General features: G+C 42.9%; 1 protein-coding gene across 3 annotated transcripts in view; it reads left to right on the forward strand.

The window, feature by feature from the left end:
* The window catches only part of LOC105015765 (collagen alpha-1(XII) chain), a 64288-nt gene that overhangs the window by 33591 nt on the left and 11688 nt on the right, over positions 1-19009 (forward strand). For all 3 annotated transcript variants that reach the window (XM_010879147.4, XM_010879148.5, XM_020054257.3), the window contains 22 exons: positions 700-829; positions 1448-1587; positions 1858-1987; positions 4119-4261; positions 6281-6410; positions 6928-7070; positions 7242-7371; positions 8091-8210; positions 8949-9095; positions 9187-9303; positions 9976-10128; positions 10295-10369; positions 10493-10632; positions 10828-10951; positions 11083-11226; positions 11392-11556; positions 11659-11697; positions 11897-12035; positions 12873-13015; positions 13464-13573; positions 17790-17948; positions 18278-18355. In XM_010879147.4, coding sequence (XP_010877449.2) covers positions 700-829; positions 1448-1587; positions 1858-1987; positions 4119-4261; positions 6281-6410; positions 6928-7070; positions 7242-7371; positions 8091-8210; positions 8949-9095; positions 9187-9303; positions 9976-10128; positions 10295-10369; positions 10493-10632; positions 10828-10951; positions 11083-11226; positions 11392-11556; positions 11659-11697; positions 11897-12035; positions 12873-13015; positions 13464-13573; positions 17790-17948; positions 18278-18355 — 2799 coding nt within the window. The remainder of the gene's footprint in view (positions 1-699; positions 830-1447; positions 1588-1857; positions 1988-4118; positions 4262-6280; positions 6411-6927; positions 7071-7241; positions 7372-8090; positions 8211-8948; positions 9096-9186; positions 9304-9975; positions 10129-10294; positions 10370-10492; positions 10633-10827; positions 10952-11082; positions 11227-11391; positions 11557-11658; positions 11698-11896; positions 12036-12872; positions 13016-13463; positions 13574-17789; positions 17949-18277; positions 18356-19009) is intronic.

The raw sequence follows: 19009 nt of genomic DNA on the forward strand, positions 1-19009 counted from the left end.
GTAGGAAATGGGAGACACACTTGTGTACAAGGAAAAGTTTATTTGTGCCGAATGCCATGACTTGCATCATTTATTTTCCCATTGTTTGCTAATAGGAGTTTTCCCTAGGCACCCAGAGCAGGCTGCCAGGGGTTGACTTTGTGGAGGATTAGAAATGGACTAGAAACAACACAATCCTCATGCACGCAACTCAGGGTTTGGCCAATTAATTGAATTCAGCTTCTCCCTGGTCAACAACGGCATGTGCAACTCGCCGGTTATACCTGAGACAGCAGAAACCACTGTTAGGGCCTTCAGAGAATATTTTTACCTCTTACTCACTACCATGACAACAGACAAAAACGCTTCCTGTATCCTGAGAGAAAAATGTTGACAGCCTGGTGTTCCTCGACCAGAATTCTTTCCATCAAGTCCCCCGATATTGACAGATACTGTCAGGGGAGGAAAGCTGCAATCAGAGGTTCATCCACATCCAAAACGAGGATAAACCTGTTTTTTCCTGTAACATCGTCCGTGGCCAAAACCTCTGAGGGAAACTATTTCTTGTATTCGTAATCTTACGGGAATATTTGAAGGATTTGTTGTTGATCCAATACTGCAAATAGACTCAGGCCTTACGCTCTGCTTCCTTTTCTCTATACACTTGTTGCACACAATTAAATTCATCTAATTTTCAACATGTCTTCATCCCTCTAACAGGTACAGATTGGAGGGAAGAAGAACACAGTGCTTCTGCCAAAGCTGACCCCCGACACTCCCTACTCCATCACTGTGGCAGCCTTATATGCAAGTGGGGAGAGCAAGGATATCTCTGGAAATGGAAGGACCAGTGAGTAGTGACTTCACTGTTGCCCCAGAAAGGCCTTTCTGATCTTATTCTTATTCACACTCTCAACTGCACCCCCCCCCCTCCCCGTCAAGGAACTGGTGTTAAATGTCTACCAAGTGAAGATGCTGATGCTGAAGATGTTCTATACTTTATTTGTAAAACATAGATTAGCAACAACACATCTGTTAGGGCAGGGAATTGCAGGGACTACACAATACAACATTAGCACTGTATTTAAGTGGGATTTGCACTGACATTCTCAAGATATGTTAGAATTGTGATTCAGTACTGTGATATTATTTACATTTTATGTTCCAAATATTTTGCTCACCAATGTTCTGCTGCAGCAGGAAAAGAGAACCACAAGGAAGATAGATTTGATCAGTTATGTGAAAGTAAACGTTCTAAATTTAAAAATAAGTTGGAGATAAAGCAACTAGCGCAACAATATTGCTGCAATATTGTCAAAACAATACAGTATGTTAAATCAACAAAACAATATTACAATATGTAGCTGTTTCGTTATTGTCTCCCATCACCAACGTCCGTAAGATTTTAACATCCAAAACCAATGGTTGACATTCAACAAAAAATCGAATGTCCTTTCTCTCACTGAAGAGCCGCTGGGCGGAGTGAGGAACCTCCAGGTCACTGACCCCACCACCAGCACGCTGAACGTCCAATGGGAGCCTGCCGAGGGCAGTGTGCGCCAGTACAAGATCTACTATGTTCCCGCCATTGGCGGAGCTACGGCTGTGGTAGGCTGGATGTCCTCTGAAGATTCTCACGATGGCGTGGACACACTTCAGTCGTCACATCCATTATCACACCCATCCATTGTCACATCCATTTTCCCAACATATCCGTTATCGCGTCCATTGTCACACACATACACCCATCCGAAGGCTGAAAGAATACTCACACACTGGCATGGTCAAACATATACCAACAAAAAAAAAAATGGCCGTTTACCAGAACTGTAACTAGCATGGCTCAGTCCTGTTTGTGTGTGTGTGTTCTGTTTACAGGACCAGGTTTCTGGGAGCACCACCCGAACTGTCCTGAGGAACCTGATGTCCGACACCCTCTACACTGTCACTGTGGTCCCTGTCTACCCTGCCGGAGAGGGCAAACGCATGTCTGAGGATGGCAAGACATGTGAGTCCACGTCCTGCTGAGATGCTTGTTATCTGGTCCAGATGACCTGCCTCAGCGACACTTTTCTTCATGATACTCCAAGGACACATTACTTTTAGCACATCACCCAGACTGAAACTAGTGGAAGTGGATGGACTCGCCCCAAAAGCCTTTCTTTCTTGGTGATTCCATCCACTCCTGCTAGCATAGCTCATGGAATTGACTATGCCAGCCATTGAAACTCAGGAATGGAACATTAAAATGAAATGAAAATAAACTGGGTGATGCTACAGCATTAAAAGTATGTTCTACCTGTTGTGCAAAAAAAAATATCCCTTTGCCATCTTTTAATATAATTCTACGATTATTGGATCCAATTTACTGAGGAAAAGATTGGGCTTTAGTTGAGAGCTGGCATATCTTTAGAGCATGCACTCTGGCCCAGTGTGTTGGCTTGCTTGCTCCTTATGCCAGTAAACTCTTGTAATATTGCCCAGAATATGTTTTGCACTATCCCTGCATTTTCCTTGTGAAATAAGCCAAGTTTTTTTATTATCTGGAGGCTACGGCAGGCAATGGCAGGATTTTCTTTTTGTTTCTTTTTATTGGTTTCCACCTGAAATATCCACTTCAAGACCTGATAGTTTGAATCGCAGTTGATAATGTGTATAGTTCGTCAGAACACCTCTGCTTCAGTTTCTCCCATGAGGAAAAGGCTTGGCCTGCTCTCAGCATGACGGTCTTGAGTGGGCTGATTATACAGGAAGGAATTCCTCTGTGTTGGCAACACTCTAGTGGTCTCCCGCACTGCTCGTGTCCGTTTATTGCATATAATAAACCATGGTGGCGGTGGCACAGCTGGGGGACATCATGGAGTGAATGATGTGCTTCCCTCATGGAAAGATTTTAGGTGGAAGGAGAATGAATGGACAGTGTACTTTCAACTCAGCAGTCTTTTATATTCTGGCTATATTTTACAAAGGTCACTTCAGATCATTAGTGTTGCTTATGTGTTTCCCGTCTGTATTTTTTTTGGTGAGAACCCTGTCCCCCGTGAAATATGTCAGAACTTACCCCCAGGGACACCCAAACAACGATAGCTTTCAAGCTTTTGATCTCTAGCAGAACTATTGGAATAGACATGTGTATATTGTTTACTCAGTCAGTCTGAACAATGTTTTTCTTCAGATTCTTTTCAATGAAAAAGGACTTCATTGTGGAGTGCCCATTAAAGATGTGCTTCAAGGGTGAATTCACGTAAAACTCACCATGTTTATCCCTCTCAATCTTTATGAGCATACGATGCTGAGTGCTACAAAGACTAGAAGCATCTGCTTTAGTTTTAAAGGCAATTTTCACAGAGGGCATCAGACCTGTCTTGTCTTCTTCGGAGCTTCCGTTAGCTAAGTATTGTAGTTTTGTTTCGGTAAAGGGATAAGTCCTAATTTTGATATTGTAATTTTGATATTTATCTAATTCCTCAGAGTAAGATGAAATTGGTGAATACCAATGGTAAGAATACAAACTGTTGAGTCTGTGTAACATTGGAAAACGTCTGTCTCCTCCAAAACAATGAATAAAGATCAGGAAAACAAGACTTTAAAATATATTTTACTTATTTTTATTGTATCCTTTACAAACCTTAGGAAATAATAGTTTTTCTACAAATAATTGCTTAGAGAATGAGGCTTTGTTTATCTCAAAATACAACCCCCCCCCATTTGCAATTTTTTCTTTTTCTAAAACCATATGAGGAATGTTAAAAGGTTTCCAGATCCTTAGTTTCCATAACCCTTGCTGACCTCTTTTCTCATCAGATTTCCTCTCAGCTAGGCACTGGGGCACAGTATATAAAACAATCTGCTGTCTTTTTAGACCAGACTGTGTAGTATTGAACAATGGCCAACAATGCCTTTTTCTGCTGCTGTTTTTTGTCTGAGTCAACTAGCATAAATTGTACACAGGCCCAGAAAAAGCTTTGAATTGTGATTTAAGACTAACAATCCCAAGTGCCTCATTCAGGAACCAACAAATCTTTAGTTGGACTTTCCTAATTGATGTTTTCGGCTCCCGTTCTCTCACCACTCTCTTTTTCTCTCCCTCTCTCTGTCTCTCTTTCTCCGTCCCTCTCCTTTGTCTTTCCCCTCCGCAGTGGTGCGTACCGCCGCGAGGAACATCCAGGTCTTTAACCCCACCACCAACACCCTGAATGTGCGCTGGGAACCTGCCACCGGGGAGGTTCTCCAGTACAGGGTCATGTACGCCCCCCTGACTGGCACCAAGCCCTCTGAGTCGGTGAGTCACTTACAGGGAGACCCACAGGGCCTCTCATGTACCCCACCCCAGGTCAGAGGTCAAATATTTGGGTCCAGAGACTTGGGTGTGTGTGCAGGGGGTGGTCAAATCCAATGGTTCGGGTCATTTAGGAATGTGCGGCACTAGAGCTTTTGGTGAAGAGACAAATCGTCGACAAAATCATCAACCCTGTGCTTCAGATGATTCGTTTCAGTGATGGGGGTTGCTCGTCTGTGTTTGCTCTTCTTTGCCCTGAATTTGAAATGCCTATTAAGCTAACATAGTGAATTGCTTTCAGATGGTCAAAAAATGGTCAAAAAATGGTCAAAAAATTGATATGTAGAGCTGACTGTGAAAGTCACAGCTGAAAGGGTTCTGCGTTCCCTAGACTCTTTTCTTTAGAAATATGTAACTTTGTTGGTTGGGGTTTTACATTTTCGTGACTTCTGTCTTTTCAGAAACCTTTTTGCTCTAAGCAAAGACCAAATTCCACAAGCACTATGCAATGTAATACATGAATGACTTGCGCTGGCGGAATCAGGCGAGTCAGACAGACACAGTGAAATAAAATGTGTCTCCAGCATAAACACAAATCTATTCATAACACAACCGATTACGTCACTGTGTGTTGAGCAACATCCGGTGAGAAGGCAGGGCATTACATTTTATATCTTATTAATTCTAGTTGTTTTAGGAGATTCTTCTATTCATCTGACTCAGCTGTGCCCCCATGGCTGGAGTTACAACAGATGTATGGTGAAGCTAAGTGCTCCACTAATAGAGTGCTGTGAGACAGTGAAGTCAAATAGCAGACCTTTGAAAAGCAATGTGGTTTCATTTTATGGATAGCTACTAGAGGTACTCTCATAAACTCATCACATTGTATTTCGGACGGAATATTATGATGGACTTTTCCTGGGCCAGGGCCAGATTTCCACATCAACAGGCATGTAGCCATTGTCAGGACCAGTGGTGCATATTTTCTATGACAGTTCCCCCACCTTTTTATTTCACGTAGCAGTTCACCCACCTCATGTGGATATGTGTTTTTTTTTTTTTAGCTGCAACCAATCAGAGTTCAACCACCAGTTGTTTTTCTACTCCACCGCTGGTCGTGTGGTAGAGATTTGAACTCATGCATTACCAGATTTGGAAAACCTCCATGTAACCTTGGGTTTACTTGAGAGGAACATGGAGCTAATGTACCCTACGGAGGGCTGACCGGAGTAAGGGCTTGACTCGAACAGTCACAACAGAGATACGGAGAGATAGAGCACAAACTGAGAATGAAACAATGGTGCTCATTGGAACTGAGAGAGAAACCAGCTGGTGCTGGTCCGGACTCCTGTGTTTTCTAGGATATGTGACACTAGTTGGCTCGGCAGGTAGATGAAGAGATCAGCGGACAGACAGGGTTACTCCAAGCTTAATGTTATCTAAACAAGAGACTGAACAATGAGACTGTTATCCGGGAGGGCTAGAGAAACACATACAAGCGCCTGCCACTCAGATTGGTCAAAAGGGCCAGATGGCTGGAAGCAACTGTCACCACATTATTTTAGTTACCGTGTGTTTTTGCCCACACTTTTTTTGGGACGGGCCCTAGCTCACTGACATCAAAGACATATTTGTCCTCTCCTGTTCACTGAGCGCTGAGCAGTGTCAACACAAATGGTCAACGCTGAGTGACGCGAGGTGAGGACGAGCTGTCGAAGGTGTTATGCTGGAACAGCTGTCAGGTCGTCAGTCTGGGTGAGTCTGACTTACCCGGAACCAACCCAGCAAACGGGGACGTTCAAGACGTCCAAGGCATCATGATACAGCATCCCGACGTTTCAAGGACGTCCATATTTTTGCTGGCAGTACAGCTCGTACAGCGGGGCTTTTTTTTTTTTCTGACACACTTTTCGAACTGGAAATGAGATTTTTCTTATTTTGAGAATGGAGCGTGCTGGTGACAGATAAGGGTTTGAATTTCAGACCTCCGCGGCTGACTCTCGGTCCTCTGTCCTTCCTCAGGTCGTGGTTCCGGGAACGACCACCACCACTATGCTGGAGCAGCTGGTCCCTGACACGCCCTACAACGTGGGAGTGGTGGCCATTTACGCCGACGGAGACGGACCCCAGGCCGAAGACACAGGAAAGACACGTAAGATAACATCGATACTATTTCTGATCCGTATAATCGTGCTGTGTCCAACCCTATGGCCGTCACACGTTTATTACATTTTTTGTTGCTTTCGTGCCCTTCACTCAAGTATGTAGTAATATTTCACCATGTACAAAAACACAACAGAACTCTCAGAAACTCTAAGCACATTTGACACTGAATACAACAAACAAGATAAAACATCAGTGTGTCATCTAGAAAGGCATGTCTCACATTGAAAGACATGATGTTCATATAAAGTACACGCATAACTTGTTAAAATGTAGTGGTTGAATCAATTACCTTGTGGTGAAAGATGTTTACAAACCAAATGAAAGCAAAATCCATTGTTTTGAATGCAAAACTTAACGTTTTACAAGTGTGACCAATTTGGAGTTTTGTGCTAAGAAAAATAACAATGTACTACTGATAATAGTAACAAAGCAACAAAAAAACTGTAACCATCCACATACGGTATCTGTCCACGTGGTGCTAACCTCTTCATCGGCCCTCCCAGTTCCCCGCAGTGGCCCTAGAGACATGCGGGTGTATGACCCCACGACCAGCTCTCTGACTGTGGCGTGGGAACATGCCGAAGGTCCAGTGCAACAGTATAAAATCACCTATGCACCCACCACTGGAGACCCCATAGAGGAGCATGTAAGCACCCAAATTGCCAATGTGTCTGATCATGTTCTCAAATAACAACCTCGAGCTTGTGTGTGGCCTAAGGTACTCTTCAGCGGTAAGCATTTTGTCATCTGTATATAGTGCCCCGCCGAATGGCATTAATGAGGATTTGTTTGAATGTTCTGCGTGGGCGTCTTTCAGACTATGGTTCCCGGGAACAGAAACACAGTGATCCTGCCAAACCTGGACCCAGACACTCCTTATATCATCAATGTTCAGGCCATCTACGCTGATGGACCAGGGGGAGATCTGAATGGAAACGGTCGCACGGGTACGCAAGTTCATTCTACGCTTGGTCCAATATGCAACACCTGAACATGACTGAAAAACAGACCCACACTGTTCCCCACAAACACACGGTTATTTACAGATACAAACTGTCAAGTCCAAGTCTCACAGGGACTTTTTGGTTGGATAGTCTTTACGATATATTTTCCTGAGAACCGTTGAAAGCATGAAATTGCTTGGTGTGAGCAAGCCGGTGTAGGAAACCCATTTTAAAAACCTTTGCATGCACAGACCTGACTGGCTGATGGGGATATTGGAGGTTGTGTGACATGCTGTTGGCCAAAAGTTCCCAAACAACCTGAAATTACAGGCTTTCCTTTCTATACATGAAAAGAAAATGATCAGCAGTTTTAAGTTGTCAGTGTTTATTTTTAACGTATATTTAGGAAATGTCATTAAAAGATATGTCAATCAGGTTTTGACTGCACTGCGACTATAAACGATGGACATAATTAACAGCAGGGGATTTCTGTAAACTCTGCCACTGATTATTACCCTGGATCTTAGAAACAATAGAGACTTCATAACTTGGCTTCAGCTCGGCTGGCCCGTGTGTGTGCCAGAGACTTCTTATCTGGCTCTCCTCCAGTCGGGGATCTGAGCTGCACGCATTACACATCAAAGCGAAGATTACACGGCTGTGAAATGCGTTTTACAAATGTTTTCATATGTTTTTAATATGTTGTGTGCATCCTCCTCCAGTCGACATGCTGGGTCCCCAGAACCTTAGGGTGTCAGATGAGTGGTACACCCGCTTCAGAGTGTCCTGGGACCCCGCGCCCTCCAGAGTGGTGGGCTACAAACTGGTATATAAGCCTGAAGGTCAGATTTGCCTACATTTACCAGACACTTTTATCCAGTGCAACTTGCAGTTATTAATGAAGAAGTGCATCATCCACTGTTCTTTTTTGTTAAGGTGTTCTCATTTGTTTGATCTTACTATTATTTCATAACTACTTCCACTGATATTTTATTTATAGGTAAGTATTACCTGAATTGAACATTTTAGGTTGATCTTAACAAACCAAAGCTGTCACAGTTCAGGAGGAACAGAGTAGAGAGAAGGTATCCTTTAATGTTTCTTCTTGTCCACCAAGAACACAACAAAAGGAGCGTAACCCATAAACTGAGGAGCCCCAACACATAAAGCTACAAACATTGACAAACAACTCAGGAACACACAGGGCAACTTAAATAGGACCCCCGGTCAGAGGCAATAGGGAGCAGCTGCCTCTGATTGGGGATAATTGACCAGCAATGCACATAGCAGTGCATTGCACCTCTGCAGTCAGGCCCTAACTGTGGCCTCCAGGCACATAGAGATGCCTAGAGGCAACACTGCCAGGACCTGACAAAAGCTATGGAATTTGTTTACTAATTTGTGTGTGGAGGTTATTAACACAACACAATTAGAATTAGAGAAGAAATGTGATAAAAATATTGTTGTGAAGTTAGTTACTACATAAGTAATTGAAAATAAAAATGTATTTACAGGACATTGGAAGATATGTTTTCTTGCCTAAAGTTATTAACCTGGAGTGTTGCTGCCTGTGCTTGCAGGTACTGATCAGACCATGGAGACGTTTGTTGGAGACGTTACCAGCCATCATCTACACAACCTGGAGCCTGGAACCACCTACGACGTCAATGTGATTGCCCAGTACGACACTGGCCTTAGTGGACCTCTAATTGGGCAAGGAACCACCCGTAAGTGATTGATCAGTGGTTGGTTGATTTGTCTGTTTGATCGACCTGTTGGTTCTTTGGCTGGCTGATGGACTATTTTGGGATTTCACAGTGTACCTGAACGTCACGGACCTGACCACCTACAACGTCGGTTATGACACCTTCTGCATGAGATGGAGCCCCCACAGGGCTGCTACGTCCTACAGACTCAAACTGAATCCCTTGGACCGTAAGTGCTGTTACAGCCCATTTCAATCCATGTGTCCTAACAACACATTCGGATTTAGGAGGATGGCAAGGATGAGTTGACCGGGGCTAACCTTCCAATGGGAGACGACTGCCTCAATACAGTGGCTGTTCTTTTACATTAGTTCCAGAATGTCTACTTAACATCAGATCTGGAAATGTGCCACGCTGTCACAAAGGTGTAAGTGTTTGATTGTCTAGTGTGTTACATCGCTGTAGTTGAATGCTTAGTGTGTTACATCACTGATCCGTCTGCTTCGTATTACTTTGGTATACTCTCTGATGCAAACTTACTGTAAGAGAAAAGGAAACTGGAAGACATTTTGGTTTACAGTATGGTAGCCATTGTAAATGGATGCAGAGCACATTATCACATTTAGCAAATTCCTGTTTGTTTGAAAGGGTGTCTGTTGAATAACACTAAGCACTGCCTATGCTCACTGTGGCTTAGTTTAAGCGCTACTGATGGGTGTAGTTAACCCTCTGTTTCCCCTCTCTTCCGAGATAATCATAACAATGACAATGAGTGGCATTCATATAGTACTTTTCCAGGTGCTCACTGGGCTTTCCAGGTGATGTACAGAATACATGTAAAGGGCTTGGGGACAAAACACCTTACCCACAACCAATGTGTATAAACCCTCTTCTCTTCCAGCCTCTAACAAGGGAGCCCAGGAGACCACCGTTACTGGGTCTGAGAGCCAGTACTGCTGGAGCGGCCTGACTCCCGACGCCCTTTACAACGCCACCGTGTACACACAGACCCCCAACCTGGAGGGGCCAGGAGTTAGTGTCAAGGAGAGGACGCGTAAGAAACCCCGCTAAACATCAGACCTGTAACATGTCACTTGTCACTTCCATTCTATTTACTCTATGACCACACTCCTCCACACTCAAGGTCTTTGCAGGGGCTCACATGGCATGCTAGTGAATTTGAAACGGTCAGACTGCTCAATGTCTGGTCTTTGTTACAGTTATCAAGCCCACAGAGGCCCCAACTGAACCCCCCACGCCGCCTCCGCCTCCCACCATCCCCGGCGCTGTTGATGGTAAGGTGTGGCTTGAACTTACCGTGCTGTGGTGGGAAGTGCAGCTAACACAGACTAGCAGCTCGCTGTAGGACTAACAGAGTACCTGACATGTCCATTGAATTGGCTGCACGTGTTCCCCAGTGTGTCGAGGGGCCAAGGCTGACCTGGTGTTCCTGATTGACGGCTCCTGGAGTATTGGAGACGAAAGCTTCAATAAAGTGATACAGTTTGTGTTCAGCATGATCGGCGCCTTCGATGTCATCCACCCCAACGGCATGCAGGTACAACTCCAACAAATCCATCCTCTGAAATTCCACACTGTGTAACGTGAAAGGGAATGCCTCTGGCTGTTGTGTCCCTCTTTACAGCATGTTTCCTTCTCTTAGTTTTGCATTGCTCATGTTAAATGTTTTATTTTCTCTCTCTCTTTCTGTCTGTCTGTCTGTCTCTTTCTCACTCTTGTTTTCTGGAAACAGGTGTCTTTTGTGCAATTCAGTGACAGTGCCAAGACGGAGTTCAAACTGAACACTTACCATGACAAGGGAAAGGCCTTGGCGGCACTTCAGCTGGTTCGCTACATGGGAGGAAACACCAAAACAGGTTGAGCTCTCATACTGTAAACCCTCAATTATCCCTGGATGAGATCATTAACACGGAGTCTCGTGCTGGTGCGGTTGGATAAGCTCATAGTTAAAGGCTGAAACTGATGCCCCTACCACCTCTTGGTACAGGTGCTGCCCTGAAGCACGTCGGTGAGAAGGTGTTCACTTCGGACAGCGGCATGCGGAAGTACGTGCCCAAGGTTCTGGTGGTCGTCACTGACGGGCGCTCCCAAGACGAGATGAAGAAGAGCGCGTCCACCCTGATACACTCTGGTAGGCGTTTAAACGTTGGGGTTTGTCCTAATGGAAGACAACAGCAAAGTATTTCTAGTCATGGTTAACCCTGGTTGTTTTTTGGGCTATTTTCTTTACAAATTGCTGGAGATCATTTAGAATTCCCTCATGAGTTACAGCATCATTTGACTCCTCTTCCTCCAGGGTACAGTGTGTTTGTGATCGGTGTGGCTGACGTGGACATGGCCGAGTTGAGAAACATTGGCAGCAAGCCAAGTGAAAGACACGTCTTTGTTCTGGATGATTTTGACGCGTTCACCAAGATCCAGGACAACCTCATCACATTCATCTGTGAAACGGCCACATCCAGTAAGGCTTACAGTACCCGAAGGCACAAGTGAAACCATACTAACATTTGCTCTCAGTCGTCCTCCAGCCTTTTATGAATCCTCATGTTGTGTCCCTTTTCAGCTTGTCCTTTGATCTACATCAATGGGTTCACTTCACCGGGTAGGTATTTTCTATACCTATATTTTGATTGAACTGACAGTAACTGATAACACCTAGGGGACAGGAATATTTTCTGACAAGGAAGCATTCCGAGGCCTTGTTAAGTACTATCACAACCGGCATGACTGTATAATCTTTATATTGACCTGAATCGTCTTGTGATTGTATGCTGACCTGCTCTATGTTCTGGGTCATTCAGGCTTCCGAATGCTTGAGGGCTTTAACATCACCGACAGGACATTTGCTGCCATGAATGGTGTGTCCATGGAACCGGGCTCCTTCAACAGCTTCATCGCCTACAGGATTCACAAGGACGCCTTCCTCTCTGTGCCCACAAAGTAAGTGTGTGTGTATGTGTTGGCAGGCTGTTTCCGTTGCACATTGTCTGCTCCTCTCCTGCATCCTGAAACGCCCTGGCTGTCTGCATCATCCTTTTATATGATCTTCAAAGACTCCGCTTGGCAGCCTGCTGTCCCCGCTGTGCCCATCATACACAGCAGAGCCCCACTTCAGAGCACTGCGCCAGCCAGCCTGGTTTTTGCAGCGTGTAGAATATATGAGGTGATAGTACGAGAAACGGATTTGGACTGGAGTATACCGCTCCCAGGGTAGGGCCGTCCTCCACACGTCATAGCAGGGGCTACCAAAATGGAGTTTGTTTCTTTATGGGGCCCATTAAAATGTCTTCAGGCAGTTGCTGAGCTGCTCAAGAACTCTGCTGTAACCTCTTACGCACAAGCCTGCTTTTGTTAATTTGTGCATAATGATTTGTATTTGTGTGTGGGTAAGCCATTGACTTAATGTGCACAAATGGAAACACTTTGTGCAGTAATGTAGGGACAGAAAATACTTTCAATATGTCAGTAATTTTTTGAGGCTGGAGTAGATCTGGCAGATGTTTTTACGCCTGTGGTCTTCAAGGAGCTCTGGTGTTTCTTCCTAGCCAAAGGCCCTACAGAATATGATTGGCTGTCTTAAATCAAAGAGGTCATAGTGGAACCTGTCATGTTTCTCGTAGATTTATGATTGTCTGATGACCTATGATAATGGAATAAATCCAGCTGGCGGTTACATCCTCAGGCTTGGTGTCCGTGAAGTTGACCATTTTACAGAAGAATGTTCCTTTTATAATGATCTGCCTTGACACCTGTATTCTATATATGTCTTCTTCCCAGGGAGTTGCACCCAGAGGGTCTTCCTCCATCCTACACCATCATCCTGCTCTTCCGTCTCCTACCGGACACCCCCAACGAGGCCTTTGATATCTGGCAGATTGCCGATGGCAACAACAACCCTGAAGTCGGGCTCACCGTCAACCGTAAGTCACCATGTTGTTCATGTCTTCTGGGGTGAGCTGGCTGCCTTTAGTTTAGGTCTCCTCCCTACGGCATCCAGTTACAGGGTTTATTTATTAATTGACCTTAATTTATACAGGGCAATTCACTGAGACAAAGGTCTCTTTTACAGCTGAGCTCTGAAGTATAGCAACCAAAGCACACACAAAAAATGGAAAAAAATCCTATATTAAGAAAAAAGTCACAAATTCGAAGAAAAAGATCAATAAGAAATGCAAAATGTCTTATAGGCTTTAGATTGAGCATTGAATCTAAATGTTCTCATGTTGCATACTTCCTCATGTCTTTTGCTTTTGTCCTGAAGCCATCTCTCCATCTTCGCTTCCATTGTGTGATGAGACTGTGCGTTGCGTGACTTCTCTCTGTAACGCATGGGGTAGGCCATCTGAAGTCACTGTTCCCTCTTTTCAGCTTCCAGCAAAACGATCTCATTCTACAACAAGGACACCAGAGGGGAGATCCAGAAAGCCACGTTCAAGGAGGATCAAGTTAAGAGAGTTTTCCACGGGAGCTTCCACAAGGTAAACACCATTTCAATAAGAATGGTTTGTGGACCATATGGTGACATTAAGACTTGGCAAACGAGTCACATATCTTTGCCTGTTTGTCTATTTTTATTTCCTGAGAACATACAGATCAGCAATAATTTTGGATAATCACTTCCAAAACACCATGTTCCAAAATCACATGAATAATTGATTTCTGTGGTGAAATGTTTTGATTATTTTGCAGGGCAGAACATTTCTCCTGTCTGAAATGTGTGATCTTGATATCTTTATGTTATGATATAGCTGATAGGGTCAGTTATGTTTTTCATAGCTTTTGTGGATTAGTGTTTTACCTCACTTCCTGAGCTGGATGATCTTGTGGATAATCTTGTGGATAATCAACACCAATACTAAGTTCTCCCTAGGATCTGGTTACCTACCTCACAAAAATTTAATCCATCTGACAATATTCTGATTTGATTCTGATGCCAAAAAGGAGTCTTCAGGCTTTTTCATAATCTGGCATAAGCTTTGTTTTTTGTGACGGAAGGCAGTTATTTTGATGAATTATTTGAAAGGACTACATATTTTTCCAAAGGTTGAAGGAGACTTTGCTAAATCAATGGTGACCTTCCAAAATGTGCAACCAGTTATAGTTAGTCTAGCGATGGAGTGATAGAGCCTTACAACATGCTGATTGACCATTTTGCTGGCTGCATTTAGGTGGGGGTTCCAGCACATTTGGAGGCAGTGGGACATTGGATCAGTGTTACAGTTGATTTACTTCATATGCAATACATTTATTAAAATCAATATATTGGGGAAATTGCCCTGCCATACTTTTGGACTGACAAATAGGAAGCTAGTTGTTGCATTTGCAAAATATGTTTTTTCAGGTGTCTGTCAATGTTTTTTTTATGTCTGTCAATAAAATGCTGCATTTTCTGTCCGAAAAATTCCTCTAAATAAGAGTTACATACCATGTTTGCAGCAGGGGGAAATAAACAGATTATACTGACAAAAAAAATTCAACAAGACCAAAGACACCAAAGATGCTGTGAAGGTTTTAACTATACAGCTATGTTCTATAAACTTCCATTAGTCAAGGCTTCTCAACTCTGATGAAATAACACTCAGGATAATCATGCAGTTATTATTTTAAAAAGCCATTGACTCTCTAGATTGATTTAGTCAGTGCATTACATGCCATGTTTGACAAATGTGATATACAGTGTTGTTGTGTCAGTCAAAATAACAGCAGGATTAGAGGACTGGATACGAGATATCCACAGCTTGGCCCTACTCAAAGCAGAGAAGTATGTGAGACACCCTTAACTTTTATAATATAAAGATTAAAAACAATTAACATAAGGACTGAATGTTCCATCTAAAATGAAAAAAAAGTAGCGTATTGTTTCCAATGGATTTTGAAGAATGTTTCAAACATCCAATGTTTTTTTTTAAGAGGAGAAATATGCCTCCTATTGTGTAAAAATGACAGTTATTTATTTGTCTATTAAACACAAAATGAAGACCTTGCTCTACTGTAGGCAACTCCGTTCTAACATCAGATGTTCTTCCTGAGGTCAACGAGTCCACTTAAATATTTAGAATTTACAAGAGGGAATGGGTAACCCATAGAACCTCAAGTTAATGTCATACCAGTCAGACCGCAAAGCAGCAAGGCTAATTACAGCCTAATGTTATGAATGGGACCCTGGAAAATGTTGGATCAGGGATATACCCTGGTGATATTGGTGACATCAGCACGATGACATCACCAGAGCTCCACTTGGATTTCAGCCTTGTTTCGTTTTTCTCCCTGTCGTGGTGCCTGCAATCTCAGAGTGTTGTCCTGGTGGCTGGTTTGTGGCATTGTAGTTACTGCTCAGAGGGAAAGGGTTTCTATAGCGGTCTGCCTACCTGATAATTTGCTGGTCTAGTGCATGTGTGTGTGGTAGTTAGTTACTTGGTGTGGTTGTGTGTGTTTGTGTGCGTTGGGCTTTCCAAATTGTTCATCTACGTGTGGTTTGGACTGACCTCAGTGTGTGGCTTCAGACTCTGACTAAACCGACCCCTGCTCTGAATTGAAGTCTAGTTTAGATTTTTGCCAAGTGTAGTCAAATGTGTAAGACTGTACTGCATATAGTTTAACAGCAGTGTGCATGTAAGAGAGTGAAGACTGATTTCCCTTCGCTTTCTCCACTGGCCTGTGAGTAAAACATTTTCTAGGTTGGCGATGTCAGACTTCTTTAATGCAGCATGTGGGAAAGCTCTTAATGCTACCTTTAGCTGACACTAGCCTTCTTTAAGCCACCAGGGATTCCCTCCCCTTACTGCAGGGCTTTGGGTTTTAGACAGGATTTTGATGAGTGGAAGCTTTTTTCCTAAGCAAAGAACGTTCCACTACAAAAGAGAGGGGAACATTTTTGACCAACTTATATGTAGCATTCGGGGGTTTTGCATTTCGTCAATCAAGTGGAAATTTTTAAGTTTTTAGCGGTTTTGGTTATAGCTGGATGTATTCACTTCTACTCTGCAGGTTCCCCATACTTAGAGCTTTACAAATGCAGCTTTTATTCTCTGAGAGGAACCACACTCTCTCAAACTTTCCGTTCAGGGATTGGGCGGATTGGTTGGTTAGGTTTTGCCAGTATTTGGGTTCACTAATTGAGAGTGAGTGAGATGAGAGAATTCTCTGAAGAATCCAAGCCATTTAAAACCCTGGTCTTTGGTCAGTTTCAAGCTGGTACTTTGCCATAGCTCTGACTACACTCTTTGTACTCTCATTATTACAGTGTTTCCTCTTCTTTTAAAGGTCTTACATTCCATGAGGTGGCCACACAGATTGTAATGACTCTAGCAACAGAGCTAGGCACTTGAAAACAAAATGGGGACTTAATAACCAAGGTTACCCAAACTACTTTTCAGAAGCCCGGATAGGAATATTACATGGTCCTCCAAGATTTGACATGGGAGCGCTGATGTCTGGAATGATATTGCTGCAGTGGTACATAGATAATTGTTCATGCTGAAAGTCATGGTTTGGTCTTGCCTGACTTATGTGGTTTGGGATCTATATAGATGTTCATAATCTGTGTGATGGTTATAGTTGTCTCAGGCCTTTTTTATGTGCCATTTTAAATTTTTTGCAATACTTTGATTATGTATCTGCAGCATCTTGTGCCATAATGTATTATACATACAGTACCAGTCAAAAGTTTGGACACACTTACCCAGAATGGAAACTTTTGACTGGAATCGTATACTTCAGCTAATGGAAATGAATGTTGCATTCACATAATGACACACAGTGAGATGGAGTTCATTGACATATTTCTTTGTGAATCCTAATTTTCCAGAGATACAAATTACTTTTTGGTGAGTGATTTAATGTACAGTATATGCATGCATAATTTGCACTTTTAGTATATCATTGAGTGTTATTTTGGTAAGCCCACAAGTGCATCATGGTATGTATGTTCAAGCCAGGATGCTGAGATACATTATCAGATATCCCTCTCGAGGTTTGCCAGATACTGTGTTCTGTTGCCAAGGAAGTCCACTGTAATTTTGCGAGTGGATGCCAAGTGTGGTTGGTATTGCTCTGTAGGACAGTAATGCTATCCTGGTTTCTCTGTTGGAGTGAAAGCTTGTCAGACTTCTTGGCAGAAAAATGCAACTGTTTTGGAAAGTATGGAAAGTGTAGCAGATCTGATGGTGTACCGCAAACTACATACTTTCAACATGTGGTAAGACTTTTTGGGCAAAAAAATCGTGATAAATTGCCCTGATGGTTGTGTATTGTTTCATGTATAGCCTATAGCTTGCTGTTTCCTTTAGACTATTACATTGTGACTAACAAACTTTCCTTTGAGAAACCTGCCCCTGGAATTTTCTTACGCGATACAACTATCTATAATTAACTTCATTGTACGGAGAGAATACTGAATAAAGTATCACGTTAATAGTAGTGATTTAGTAAAATACAGTATCAGTATCGTATTTATAAACATCGGAAGACGTCTGGGGTTTTGTTTCCACATGGTTTCAACTGTGTTCAACTGGGTATGGACTCTGCCTTTATTTCAAAGGGCAAACATGCCTTTCCATTAGAGAGAGAGGCCCTCTTTTAAAACCCTCAACGCCCTCAGTACTCTGTGCCAAGCCGTGATGTCTAAACATTGTTATAGTTCATATTGAGAAGATTTGACTGGTCTTATCTAATAATAATCTTCTTCTCCTACAGCTTCACATTACAGTTTCGCCTGAGAGGGTCAAACTGAATGTGGACTGCCAGGAAGTGGCAGAGAAACCCATAAAAGAGGCCAAAAACATCTCCAAGGATGGCTACGAGGTGCTCGGCAAGATGGCCAAATCAGGAGGATCAAAGAGAGAATCAGCTACAGTAAGTGAAAACATTTACAACCCTTATAATTAAAAATCTCAACAACTGACAACTCTAACAACTGTTAGAGCAAACTATGTGCAAAGTGCCCAGATTTCACACTATGCTCTTCATGTGTTGACACTTAATTTAGTGCTAACAACTCCCAGTCATTGTTGGAGGGATGAAAGATGCTGCTCTCTCTCTCATGTTATCTGTGTCCCATCTATCTGTGGGGCCCTGGCCAACCTCTGGAGCCATATTATTTGCTGGAGCTCAATGGGAGCCATGTGTAATGCCCATCTGGCTTCTTCCTTCTCTCCTCTTCTCTCTCTTCTTGTGTTGTGCAGTTCCAGCTGCAGATGTTTGACATTGTGTGCAGCTTAAGCTGGACCAACAGAGACAAATGTTGTGACCTCCCAGCCACGGTAAGAGCATTGTCCGTGTAGAAATCTAGCTATGAAGGCCTCATACCTGTACAGTTTAATCAAGTCATATTTTACCATACGACATTGAATATTAATTATAGGTTAACACAGCCATGAAATTCTTATGTTTGTTCTTTTGGAGTGAAAATGTCATTGTTAATTATGTCTCAAGCCCAGCTGGTAGAGTTAAATGATTGCATAGCCTGGCCTCAATAGACCATTGTATTCGTCTTTAATTGCACTGGTCTCTGTATAGATTTACCATCCCAATCACACCAAAACAACTGGTCCCTTTGATCAGATGGAGACGGATGAAATCATCTGTGATATATGTTTAGTACCGGACACATGTGCACTTACTATCTTTACTATAGCCAATTACCCATCTCTCTCAGTGTCATTTTCATGTTATTAATACATCATGTCAGTGCATCCTGTGTTATAGAAGATGTCTCCTATTCTCCCATCTAGAAAACAATTGGGTTTTTTGTTTTCAAAGAGCACTCGTGTGTATGCCATGCACTCAATTACAACATATTTCAGTATGCATCTCGGTTTTCTGGTTACATGTGAATAGTGAGCTTCAAGGTACCAATACCAGGTTTGGGTCGCCATAGCAGTGGAACATATGTACTCCTTTTGTATTTTATTTGT

This window comes from Esox lucius, chromosome 15, assembly GCF_011004845.1.
Source record: "Esox lucius isolate fEsoLuc1 chromosome 15, fEsoLuc1.pri, whole genome shotgun sequence".
Taxonomy (NCBI): Eukaryota; Metazoa; Chordata; class Actinopteri; order Esociformes; family Esocidae; genus Esox; species Esox lucius.